Source organism: Phyllobates terribilis, unplaced genomic scaffold (genome assembly GCF_046119375.1).
Source record: "Phyllobates terribilis strain yellow unplaced genomic scaffold, ASM4611937v1 Scaffold_11__3_contigs__length_659146591, whole genome shotgun sequence".
NCBI lineage: Eukaryota > Metazoa > Chordata > Amphibia > Anura > Dendrobatidae > Phyllobates > Phyllobates terribilis.
The window spans coordinates 189,086,386-189,100,244 of NW_027362771.1; the positions used below are offsets into that span (position 1 = coordinate 189,086,386).

Consider the following 13,859-nt stretch of genomic DNA (forward strand, 5'->3'; position numbering starts at 1 on the left):
CATTGTGTGCTGGGGAAGATTATGCAGCGCTGTCTTGATTAATCTTTCTGTAGCTGACTTGGTCTGCTTTGATTGAATCCAGATGTTCGCTGCTTGCTTGTCATTCAGTTTTGTACTTTGCTACTTTTGTTTTAGAAGTATGCATTGAAATAAGCATTGTATATTTTATAATCTTTCCTGAGATAATTCCTGCAGATTTACATAAAACAGCAATGAAGAAGAAAAAGGGAGTTTCCATTACTTGATCATAAAGGAGATATATTATGGAATGTATTTCACTGGTCTTAAATATTTAATTTAAGCCATTTCATTTTTCAAATTGATAGTTAATATAATACTGAGAATGTTTATTTAATATCACCATTAAAGAGTGTTATGCATGTTACAGCTACCACGTTCACAGAAGCACATTAAAACGGACGCTACTTGCAACCGCTGATTGACAATGTTAGGCCCCCATCGATCAATTTTAGTGTCCTGATTACCCCTTTGGGGATTACATTCATCATACCATAGAACAATTATAATAGTTTAACATGAAACTTTTTTAGTTTGTAATTCCCATTTTTACTAAAATGATTGCACCAAACCTGGCATAGAGCCTCATATCTTGAAACCATCTTGGAGAAAATGCAATCTATTAGACTTTAAGGAGTTTTTCCATCACAGAAATAAGACCAGAGCACTGCTGTGCCAGCAAAAGCTTTGACGGTGCCTCTTAATTTTCAGGATTGGTGGGAGTCCTGGCAGTTGGACAGAAATTGATAGTATTCCTTAGAATTCGGCTTTCGTTTTGAAGACTTATTTAAGCTCCCTTTTTCTGAAACGCACTGAAGAATAAAGTGAAGTCACTCATTTGTTACTATAGATAACCATTCCACTTTTTCCATTTTTGAGACTATTTTGATACGTGAAGCCCATAGTGTTTCAGTATCATGATTAAAGGGATTTCTGCCACCCTAAAAATTGAAATTTGAACTATTTAGACAATCATATAGGAAACTTAGACCTTATAAAAATAGTAGTAGTAGTAGTAGTAGTAGTAGTAGTAGTAGTAGTAGTAGTAGTATAAATATTAGTAATTTAGTTTTACATACAAACAGTTTTATCAGAAATGTAAATGAGAAGGCATCAGTGCACAGTTCATGCGGCCGAGTGTTATGCCCTATCAGTTACCATCCTCCATTCCTTTCCTTTAAGCGATTGACAGCGTTCACTTTAAGGTGCTGCCTGATCATTTAAGGAGAAGGAGAGAGTGAGAGAGGTTTATAAAACAATGGATGATTTCAAAATTACAGGTTAAAAGATACTTACACTGCAGGCACCATGGGCTCACAATGTCATTGTGTGCCGGTGCATTCTCATCCCTTTCCGGTGTGTATCGGCCACTCGCTGCACACAGGATCACTAAGAGAAGATGGAGACTGGAGAAGAAGATGATAATATGGATAATGTCAGTGTGCGCGTGTTTTCATCTCCCACTTGTGTCAGCATCGGCCGCTCTGCTTTCTGATCTGGTGTGCAGTAAGCAGCCGCTACACACAGGAAAGGGATGAGAACACAGCTGCACACACTGACACTATATAGTCTTGATCCCAGCAGTGTTGCTGATATAGATCGAGCAATGGTCCAAAGCTAGCGCTGTAAATCACCATAAGGGGTAGGGTGGAAGATGTTGATTTGGGAGCAGAACAGTACACCAAGCTCTTTGCCATGCCAAGGGTACACTGAACCTCTTTCATTTATATATCTAGTAAAACTGTTTTTAGATAAGACTAAATTACTAAATTCTATAGTACCAGTATAATTTTTATATAAACTTATATATATCTATATGAATGTCTAATTAGTTTAGTTTCAGTTTTGGGGTTGACATACTCCCTTTAAAAGGATTATCCAGGACTATATTTTTTTTTACTATGAGCCAAAAAACGAACAAGCAGGTGGTTGCTGACTACCTGCCTGTTCTATCTTGCACCGCCTCAGAGCAATCACGGACCGCTCCTGCCAGTGATTTAGCTGCTGCACATCCTCTTGGGCTGCAGAATAAACAGGGCGTGACTATCTTTATCAAGCTGACTGACAGCCAGCTTCCTGCAGTTAGGCAGCAGGGAGCCGGATGTCAATCACCATGACATCAGCAGTCACCCCCTGTCAACAGAGCAGAGTGGAAGAGAAGTCCCTGCTCTGTCATCGTGACATCAGCGGAAGCTGCACAATCGCTGGCAGTACCAGTCTGTGACCGCTCTGTGCATGTGTGTTATAATAAGCCTAGTAGTCAGTGTGAATATTGCTTGATTTCAGATTCATTTTTGTAATATAGAAGGTGATCTGTCAAATATAAAATAATATATGTAAATTCCTTTTGTGTTTTTAATTTTTTTTTATCGTAAAAGCCAGATTTAAACAATAGGTAATTTCTTAATGACATATTATTTAAGTAAAATAAACATTGTACAAAAGGAAGTTATCATTGGAAAATTACCTATTACAAAAAAAGAGCTAAAAATCCATTTAATAAAAAAAAAAACCTGATTTAAACAATAGGTCTTTTCCTGATGACTACTTGCCTTTTAGATTTCATCTTTGTTTATTATTTATAAGCAAAAGTGTTCTGTGTCCCTGCAGTGCAATTGAAACATACATAATTGTGGAAATTACATAGAATTTAGTAATATGAAGATGGCATAAGATAATAATCTTTAAATAGCACTAACATATTCTGTAGCACTGAACATTCGTAACAGACAAGATAAATGTCAAATAATAAAAACAAATAAAATCTGAGATAAGGGAGAGTGGCTCCTGCCCATAAGAGCGTTCATACTAAAGAAGCAATATTTTCATTTTAAAATCTAATGATCAGAATTGGCTGGCAAATGATTTAACTTAATAATGTCATAACAAGTCTGTGTTGACAGATGGTGTGCTCACTTCAGCTCTTCTAAATGCATATGTATTATAATTCCCTTCCAGAGAGAGAATTTAACCTGACCTTCACTGTGAAAACTCATATATTGGAATTATTTGGGGTTTTTACAGTGATGGTCTGATTAGAAGCACACACATAATAAAAATATTTCTCTGATAGTATAAAAAAGCATAGCATTTATTTTCTACTGCTGTGAAAAACTCTAGCCTTCCATGGCCACATGGTAATAAAATTCTAGGCTAATGAATGTTTTCGAGTTAGATTTTTAACTTTCATGGCATCACATTTTTATACCTGAAACATTGCTTTTAAAGTGAATGTGTCATTGGAAAATAACCTATTGTTTGAATGAGATTTTTGTGTTTTAAATTTATTTTTTTCATTTTTTTGTGCAATGTTTTATTCCAATATGACAATCTATATTAAAAACTAATGTCTACATTAGCAGCAATAGACTGACTTAGACCCTGTGTTTTGTGGAAAGAATAATATTTGCAAGTGCAAAGGTTGTTAAGAAATTGTATTTTTTATACATTTTTGGCAGTGCTTATTTTTACATGTCGCATTCTGTATTAAAAAAGTTAATAATTTTGCAATTTTCACACTGGACGCTGAGATTTTGTAGATTTTGTAGATTTTAACTTATTGTTTCTGGAAATAACACATGTACATAGCCACAATGGTCAGTTCCTGATATCTTTTGTATTGAAGTGTCTAATGAGTAGTGTTGAGCGAATTTGTTCGGCATTTCAAATTCGGGTTCGTGTTCGGGGTTCCGACTTGTTCGCGCCAAAAAATCGGCTCCGCCCACGAACATCCCTGATTTGCCATGCTGTCTCGCAGATGTTATCAAATCAGGGATGTTCGTGGGCGGAGACGATTTTTTGGCGCGAACAAGCCAGAACCCCCAACACAAACCCAAATTTGAAATGCCGAACAAATTCGGTCAACACTACTAATGAGCCTGCACAAAGGGTATTGTGAAGGGATCGGGAGCAGGTGTGTCATTGCATATAATGATTGGTAGAAGCTGTGTTATCAGCTGCGTACAGAGGTGTTAACATGTCATTATAATTTTGCCTCTTGCTAATGAGTCTAAAATAGCCATAATGGCCAGTGTGAATATTGGAAGATTACTCATTTTCTTTTTAATGCTGATCATGATATGAAAAAAAGAAAATAAAAAAAAAAACATTAAAAGAAAATATGAACAACTGGGTTAACAACTGGCTCCGTGATGGGAAACACAGGGTGGTTATTAATAGAACACATTTAGATCGGGTCGTAGTTAAGATTGGGGTACCACAGGGGTCAGTACTGGGCCCTCTTCTTTTTAACATTTATTAATGACTTCATAGAGGGCATACAGAGTAGAATTTCAGTATTTGCAGATGATACTAAGCTCTGAAAGGTAATTAACGTAGAGGAGGATAATTTAATATTACAAAGGGATGGAGGCTTGGGCTGAGAAATGGCAAATGAAGTTTAATCTACATAAATGGAAGGTCATGCACATTAGCAAAAGAAAAAAACATGTACAATTATGTACTAAACTGTAGAATACTGGGTAAAACTATCCCTGAAAAAGACTAGGTAAGTTATGCTTATTTTGTTGATTTAAAGCATAAGCAGCATGACTCAATTTTTTCTTTATAAAACCAGATTACCACTTTAATAAATATCTATATACAGTACAGACCAAAAGTTTGGACACACCTTCTCATTTAAAGATTTTTCTGTATTTTCATGACTATGAAAATTGTACATTCACACTGAAGGCATCAAAACTATGAATTAATATATGTGGAATTATGTAGTTAACAAAAAAGTGTGAAACAACTGAAACTATGTCTTATATTCTAGGTTCTTCAAAGCAGCCACCTTTTGCTTTGATGACTGCTTTGCACACTCTTGGCATTCTCTTGATAAGCTTCAAAAGGTAGTCACCAGAAATGGTTTTCACTTCACAGGTGTACCCTATCAGCTTTAATAAGTGGGATTTCTTGCTTTATAAATGGGGTTGGGACCATCAGTTGTGTTGTGCAGAAGACTGGTGGATACACAGCTGATAGTCAAACTGAATAGACTGTTAGCTGCTTTTTTCTTGCCATAATGCAAATTCTAAGTAAATAAAAATGAGTGGCCATCATTACTTTAAGAAATGAAGGTCAGTCAGTGCGAAAAATTGGGAAAACTTTGAAAGTGTCCCCAAGTGCAGTTGCAAAAACCATCAAGCGCTACAAAGAAACTGGCTCACATGAGGACCGCCCCAGGAAAGGAAGACAAAGAGTCACCTCTGCTTCTGAGGATAAGTTTATCCGAGTCACCAGCCTCAGAAATCACAGGTTAACAGCAGCTCAGATTAGAGACCAGGTCAATGCCACATAGACTTCTAGCAGCAGACACATCTCTACAACAACTGTTAAGGGGAGACTTTGTGCAGCAGGTCTTCATGGTAAAATAGGTGCTAGGAAACCACTGCTAAGGACTGGCAACAAGCATAAGAGACTTGTTTGGGCTAAAGAACACAAGGAATGGACATCTGGACAGTGGAAATCTATGCTTTGGTCTGATGAGTCCAAATTTGAGATCTTTGGTTCCAACCACCGTGTCTTTGTGCAACGCAGAAAAGGTGAACGGATGAACTCTACATGCCTGGTTCCCACCGTGAAGCATGGAGGAGGAGGTGTGATGGTGTGGGGGTGCTTTGCTGGTGACACTGTTGGGGATTTATTCAAAATTGAAGGCACACTGAACCAGCATGGCTACCACAGCATCTTGCAGCGGCATGCTATTCCATCCGGTTTGCGTTTATTTGGACCATCATTTATTTTTCAACAGGACAATGACCCCAAACACACCTCCAGGCTGTGTAAGGGCTATTTGACCAAGAAGAGGAGTGATGGGGTGGTACGCCAGATGACCTGGCCTCCACAGTCACCAGACCTGAACCCAATCGAGATGGTTTGGGGTGAGCTGGACCGCAGAGTGAAGGCAAAAGGGCCAACAAGTGCTAAGCATTTCTGGGAACTCCTTCAAGATTGTTGGAAGACCATTTCTGGTGATTACCTCTTGAAGCTCATCAAGAGAATGCCAAGAGTGTGCAAAGCAGTCATCAAAGCAAAAGGTGGCTACTTTGAAGAACCTAGAATATAAGACATATTTTCAGTTGTTTCACACTTTTTTGTTAAGTATATAATTCCAAATGTGTTAATTCATAGTTTTAATGCCTTCAGTGTGATCATGAAAATACTGAAAAAAAATCTTTAAATGAGAAGGTGTGTCCAAACTTTTGGTCTGTACTGTATTAATGCCACAACTTTCACTTCCAATTTTTTTGTAAAATGAGTTAAGAATTTTTCAAGAAAACCAATTTTGAAGCAGAACTGTCCTATTAATTTATATGAATTGATACAAGTGAGTGTAACCTGAACCTCTAATGTAGGAGGCAGAAAGCAATAGTTCTTTAAAAGTACAGTGGTACCTCGTTGTTCATCATGAATTGGTTCCAAGAGGTGCGATGAGTATAAAAAACAAGTACCACATTTTTTTTCCCAAAAGCAATAATGTAAATAAATTTAATGTGTTCCCAAACCAAAGACAATGTGTATTAAAGCAACATGTAAAATGATAGGGATGTATATCATTACTGTAAATGAGAAAGAAACCTCAACATTTTTTAAAAATTTGTTAAAATAAAAACCTTACTTTACCTGTACTGAGAAGAGTCCATGGTCTGATGAGATAGTGGCAGGAGAGTGGTGGTTACTTGGAGTGTTGCTTGGATGTCCTAATAGAACATTGGGCGCCAGCACTTCAGGTGTTCTTTCTCTCCTCTGTCTATCTCTGAAAAGATTGCAACGAGATGTGCACAGTTCAAGAGCTACCACTTAACTAGTGCATGACCCCTTGTCTTGACTGGACAGGGTAGCGAGTCACACAAAGTTCTAGCTTGTGTGTCGAGTCACAATCAAATGACTAAAACTGGGACAAAATTTTCATGTCAAAATGTGGCAATTACCAAATTTAACAAGTTTCAAAGCAGTTGGGTGCCAAGGTATGATGGTAGTGCCTTCTAGTAAGTACTGACACCTTAGGTGGACATTCTGAGATAGAATCTAAAGAACACCAGGGGGCGTCATAACAAGTATTGTGTATTGTTGTAAGTGTTAAATTTATTTTCACTGATTTGAACTCGTGTTGTAACTTTTGCGTTGTCATTACTTATTAAACCATATGATCTTAGTGTGTAATGTGCTACAGTATGACGTAATCCATATCCAGGATTAATTTTGTGTTTTTTTTATTATTTTGTGATATATTTTCTGCTGGAAGTATTGCAGAGAACTTGAATATTGTTACGGGTCCGGGTGGTGGAACCTCTGTGCTTTGATGCAAGGAAGGACCAGAGGGGCGTAACTAAGTACCTACTCGGACCGACCCAGGTCACGCGGCGGCTTAGTCGACTCCGTGAACCAAGGAGGGACCGGGCAGGTGAACCAGGTGCCACTCTGGGTTTGACTTTGTGTGAGAGCAGGTGACTCTCACAGGTCAGATGACAGGAGCTGACCACTACAGCGGATGAGCACGGCAGGTAGGCTGGCGGGTGATCCGGGTAGACAAGCTGTTGGGTACAGCGAATAGCCAGACAAGTACTCGGGGTAAACGAGCAGGCGGGTTCGGCAGGTAACTGGTAGGTGCTCCGGGTAGGCAAGGCAGGCGGGCACGGCAGGTAATCTGGCAGGTGCTCCGGGTAGGCAGGCTGGCGAGCACGGCAGGTTACCTGGCAGGTTCTCTGGGTAGGCAGGCAGGCGGGCACGGCAGGTAATCTGGCAGGTGCTCCGGGTAGGCAGGCTGGTGGGCAAAGCTGATAGACAGACTGGCGGGAAGGACTGTTAGACTGACTGGCAGGCAAGGAACCTGAGGGCTGAGGAGAGTGTTGGCACACAAACCATTGGCCGGGGACTCTTTAGGACGGCGCGCATGGCCCCTTTAAGAGGGAGGGAGCGCGCGTGCGCCCTAAGCACACTACTCGGGAAACTGCATGCAGTGCGCGCCTTAGCAGCACGGGAACAGGAAGACGCCGGACTGGGACCGCGGTGGTGAGGGGAACGGCGTCTGTGCACGGTTAGAGTAAATTGATATATCACAAAATTGTTTTGCAATAGCAAATCAGTTAATCTGAGTATCGTGGCTTTTTTTTTTTTTTCTTCCGGAAAGCAGATGAACAGAACAGTTGCAGAAATGTCTTCAACAAATCTGCTATGTATGATTTCACCCCTAATGAGCAGTGCGGAATCATCACATGTTAAAGTATCTGAATGTGTGCTGGATTATATTGAAGCTTGACAAATATCTGACCAGCCTAATATAGACAACCCGAACCAAAAAGACAGGCCACCCAGGGCAAGTGGACAGCTTTACTAAACGTAGCATGTACAGTAAGCAGTGATACGAGGGGCTGAGTCTCATCGTATATGGTCTTTTGTTAGGATCATAATAATATAGGGAAATGTGGAACCTGTGCAAATGTTTACTTATGTGGACGTCACTGTGAATGAGTTGTTGGCGAACCCTAATTAATGGCATTGATAATGATGGGTTTTCAAAAACACCTTTTTAGTCAGTTTTTTTGTACACCAAGGACTGGAATCCTGGTTGTACGTACTTTACATGTTATATAGGGTTTAAGTTAATGCCATGTGTTCTATTTTTAAGGCACGAAGAAAGGAAGTTTTTGTGCAAGAAAGATATGGAAGATTTAATCTTGGTGACCCATTCCTTGCGCTTCAAAGAGACTGTGAAGCAGGTGCTTTTGATAAGGAGAAGAAACCAATTTGTAGCAACCCTCTTACGATCTTAGAAGCTGTCATGGCGCACTGCAGGAAGATGCAGGAAAGGATGACGGCTCAACTCGCTGCTGCTGAAAGAAGACAAAGAAAGGCAAGTGTTCCTTTTTTCTTAAAGACTTTTTTTTTTAATGCCACACTATAGGCCTGCACAATGTAACCGTCAGAGACATATGTAACCGTCAGAGATATTTGTCTCTTTGAGTTAAACTTGCCATATTTGGGCCAACATAAAGTTATAAACTGTGTATCCACAATGTGTTATAACATTTTCAAGGCTGTTTGTATTTCAGAAAAAAATAGGGTAAAGATAAGTTTGCACAGACTATTTTTTTTTTTAAAGAATCCACTCTAAATTACTTCTCAAAAAACACTTTATAAGACACTTGGAAAACTGTTCCTATTAAATTCAATGGGAAATCCAGTTTGCAGTTTATTTAAGGAGTTTTTTGAGTATTTTTTTTTCTGAAGAGGTTTGGATAAAAGCCTGTTGGGAAAAGAAGGTACAAGTCACTTCTTTAAAGTGGCTCCTTATAGAATCTGCTCCAACGTATGCATTGTAAAATAAAAAGGCTGAAAAAAATAAACACTTCAGGGATAAACTCTTCCAAAACTCTCTAAAACCCCTTCAGGAAATGCGTCAAGAAAAGAAAATTCCCTCCCCCAAAGAGTATTTCCTAAAGTGGTTTCTGATTAAAAGACTTCTAATTTTTGAATACCTCAAAATACTCTTGAGTGATTATAGCCAGATCAGCATAGCATAGATCATAACACCTTGGGAAGTGTGTAAGCCAACCCACCATATTTTCAGGCATGTTGTTCAGTAACTCTTGATACAACTCCTTGTTGCTCAAAAAGGTTAAAAAAATGCTCAATAAGACCTTCCAATATGCAGAACTGGCATTTATGTGAGCCAGATCATCAGAGGTCACTGGACAGGAATATAATTCGCTCATATTTGCCCATATTGTCGGGCTCTTTATGGCTCACATTTGCCCACGTTGACTTTTAGCTGACATTATCTCTCCTTAGTCCCCCTCGGCTTAGTCGAGCTCCCCTGTATTCTCTATGAACGTCTGCCAGATTCCTCAGGCGGCGGTTTATCTGCTAAAGAAAGGATCATCAGTCAGAATTCAGACATGCTGAATGCTTCTCGCCCCTCCATTATCATTTGTTGGGGGAGATTCGGAAGCCCACATACAAATTAGAATGTCAGCCGATCCCACTGATTGATGGCAGGTTTAGTGATGTTGGACTACCCTATATATGCAGACCTTATCTCTTGATCCAGTATTCTGATTAAAATATGTTACTCAAAAAAGGTAAGGCCTTCTAATATTCTGAAATGGCATGTATATAAGACCGATCATCAGAAGTCACTTGACAGGACGACCATGCACACGTTTGCCCATGTTGACTGACTTTTAGTTTTTCAGGTTGCCATGCAGCATACAATAACATTCTATTTTTCAATGTTCCATGTGGAGTCGGTTTTGCTTTCACAGAAAATGGCTACATTTCTTATAAGAAGTGTTGTTTGTTCTTATCAGATTGAATTAAGCTACATCATTTACTGAAAAGAGTAAGAAATTAAGAATATACTTGCTAAATGGTTGGCATGTTGCCCAACACCTGTTCAATTCTAGTTGCACTCCTCCTTCTGGCATCTGTTACTCTTTTAACTGAGACAAAGTTCCTAAAAGATATATATTTTTATGAATTAAAACTATTTTTCTTTGCAAAACTACACTTCAGCAACTTCCTCTTATACTGTTATAGTTTATCATTAAAAACTTGTGCATTGCAAGGAAACATGAACCAGAGCTACAAATATTAAGAGTTACAAATATTACTCAGAGATATGTGCTGTATTTAAATGTTTCTCCAAAATGGGTATATGTAGAATAAAGCACGAATTATATGGGAGACATTTTTCTGGACTGCCCATCAGTAATTTAATTGAGGTTCGCTATAGTCCTCTTTTCTTTAGCTTGAAATGACTGCTTAGTAGATTATAGGACAAATATAGATCAAAATACATTCCACCAATAGGCTACATTAACATCTGATTCTGTACTCAGCCGTCTGGTACATCACTCTGAAAGGTACATCAATTGTTAAAAGGTAGGTTCATTTTGCCCAAGATTTCTTCTTATCAGCATTCACAATTTGTCTGTTGTAAAGGAACTGTTCCTTCCACCTGGGCAGAATGTGAATGATGTAGCCAATCAGCGATTGCTGATTAGCTGCAGCACTTCCATGATGCCCTCTCCATTTTGATCTCAGCCGATCAATGGGTGGTGGGGTGAAGCGCTGAGTGTGAGTCTCACCTCCCTGGGCTCATTAATCAGGGGTTATCAAGTAGTTACTTTCCCTACTATATATGACAATGTTCACATCTGTGTTAGAAGGTTTGTTTTTGTGGGAACAAAAAACCATAAATCATTCAAGGATGGATTCATCACATGACTGACACAAACATCATCCAACAGACCCTATTGAATTTATAGGGGTCTGTCTGGTTTCTGACATGGATGGTCTCTGCCATTTTACAGAAAAAGTGTAGCATGCAACACTATTTTTTTCTTTCTTCTTAAAGGGAAGCTTTAATTAGAAAATAACCTATGGTTTAAATCAGGTTTTTGTGGTACATGTACTTAAAAAATATTGACAATTTTTTTTTATACCACTATCTTTATTTGCAAACAAACAAAAAAACAACTATTCTTTAAACTTTCACCCTGGCTACTGGACCTTTTATAGACTCATACTTTCAGAAAGAATATCCAGCAGACTCTTTATCATCAGAGGCAGGATTACAATCACAGGTAACACCTCTATACACAGCTGATAACACACAGGATCCACCAATGTCACAGCTGACCCTGCTCTCACTCCCTCTGTAGTGACCTTTTGTACAGACTCAGGGTTGGGGTCTGACTAATGTGGCTTAGTACATATGTTGTTTCCTGAAACAACAGGAAGTGAGAGTTTGACAAAGCACCAGTGGCCAGTGTGAAAATTGCAATAAACCTATTTTTTTATTTGTAATACAAAAAAAAACTTTGCAAAAATAAATACATAAATTTAGCACAAAAAACTGGTTTTAACAAAAGGTCATTTTCTGATGATGGCTTCCCTGTAAATCAAAATAATTTGCAACAGAGCAAGCAGATGTAAATGAGGCCTAATAAAAAAAGGTAAATGGATCCATTCTACATGAAATCTGGTATTCTTTGCACACTGTTTACATAGTAACTCGGTGTAGGCACACACAACAGATAAGTAAGGCTATGACAAAGAAAAGAGGAATGTATTTTCAGAAGCATCTGGTCACAATTGTGTTGGTCTTTTAACTTTGAGATTAGGTTTGTAGTCTTCCAAGCAAATAAATTATTAACTAGTAGATTAACCACATGCTCTATTAATTCAGCAGCACAAACCAAGGAAAGATTGAACTTGTACTCAATAAGGTCATTTGTACAATATCAGTTCTATATATGTTGTCCTGATGAATTTGACTGCATAATAATCATAATTTAAACATACATGTCAGACTCGCATTGTATCATTTATATCAGCCTAATTCTACTGAGGCTCACAATCTAATATTTATATCTCCGTTACTGTTGCACACTTGTTAAGCCGCCATGCACATTAAATAGCTCTTTTACTGACATCTATTTCTACTGACTTTCCCGTACACAGTAATGCTTGGCTGAGAATGCATTTGTTCTCTATTAGAGAGCCATTGTCAGAATAAAAAAAATCAGCTGTTGAAAATCAACATTCCGGATCCTTCTCTCCCTCAACACCCAAGGGAGAGTTGGAAGGTCCCCGTACATATAAATCGTCGTTCGAATCGCCCCCATAACAGAATTTCTAATATGTATTTTGTAATACTGATTTCCTCCAATATTATGGAAGAACTGTTCGGTATCTTCAGTCACCACCAAGGACTTGAATGTAAACACAATCTCAGCAACCCTTGTAGTTAAAGTCAAGGCCAAAAGTATAGGCACCCTTGATAGGCACAGATTAGATATTAGAAAAAACTTTTTGACAGTTAGGGTGATTTAATGAGTGGAACAGGCTGCCACGAGAGGTGGTGAGTTCCCCTTCAATGGACGTCTTCAAACAGAGGCTGGACAGACATCTGTCTGAGATGATCTAGTGAATCCTGCTTTGAGCAGGGGTTTGGACTAGATGACCCAGGAGGTCCCTTCCAACTCTACCATTCTATGATTCTAAATTATTCCAGAAAATGAAGTATTTCTCCCAGAAAATTATTGCAATTACACATGTTTTGCTATTCACGTGTTTATTTCCTTTTTTTTTTTTTGTGTTGTTCCAATATACACAAAGAAAAAAAAGCATATTGGACATAATTTCACACAAAACCCCAAAAATGGGCCGGACAAAATTGTTGACATCGTCAACTTAATATTTGGTTGCACACACTTTGGAATAAATAGCTGCAATCAATCATTTTCTATAACCCATCAACAAGCTTCTTGCACCTCTCAACTGGAATTTTGGATCACTATTCTTTTGCAAACTGCTCCAGATCTCTCATATTTGACGGGTGTCTTCTCTCAATAGCAATTTTAAGATCTTTCCACAGGTGTTCAATGGGATTTAGATCTGGACTCATTGCTGGCCACTTCAGAACTCTCCAGTGTTTTGTTTCCATCCATTTCTGAGTGCTGTTTGAAGTATTTTTGGGGTCATTGTTCTGCTGGAAGACCCATGACCTAGGACGCAAACCCACTTTTCTGATACTGGGCATTGCATTGTGACCCAAAATCCACTAGTAATCTTCAGATTTCATGATGCCTTGCACACAGTCAAGGCACCCAGTGCCAGAGGCAGCAAAACAACCCCAAAACATCTTCAAACCTCTACCATATTTGACTGTCGAAAACAGGAAACAGTAGAATGATGTGCTTTACCAAAAAGCTCTGTCTTGGTCTCATCTGTTCACAAGACTTTCCCAAAAGGATTTTGGCTTACTCACGTACATTTTGGCCAATTGCAGCCTAGCTTTGTTATGTCTCTGTGTCAGCAGGGGGTCCTCC

The 13,859-nt window shown here is 38.7% G+C and overlaps 1 protein-coding gene across 1 annotated transcript in view; it reads left to right on the forward strand.

The window, feature by feature from the left end:
- CTTNBP2 (cortactin binding protein 2) overlaps positions 1-13,859 on the forward strand; it is a 148,859-nt gene that overhangs the window by 30,023 nt on the left and 104,977 nt on the right. Inside the window, exon 3 of the mRNA XM_073651904.1 lies at positions 8,651-8,875. Coding sequence (XP_073508005.1) covers positions 8,651-8,875 — 225 coding nt within the window. The remainder of the gene's footprint in view (positions 1-8,650; positions 8,876-13,859) is intronic.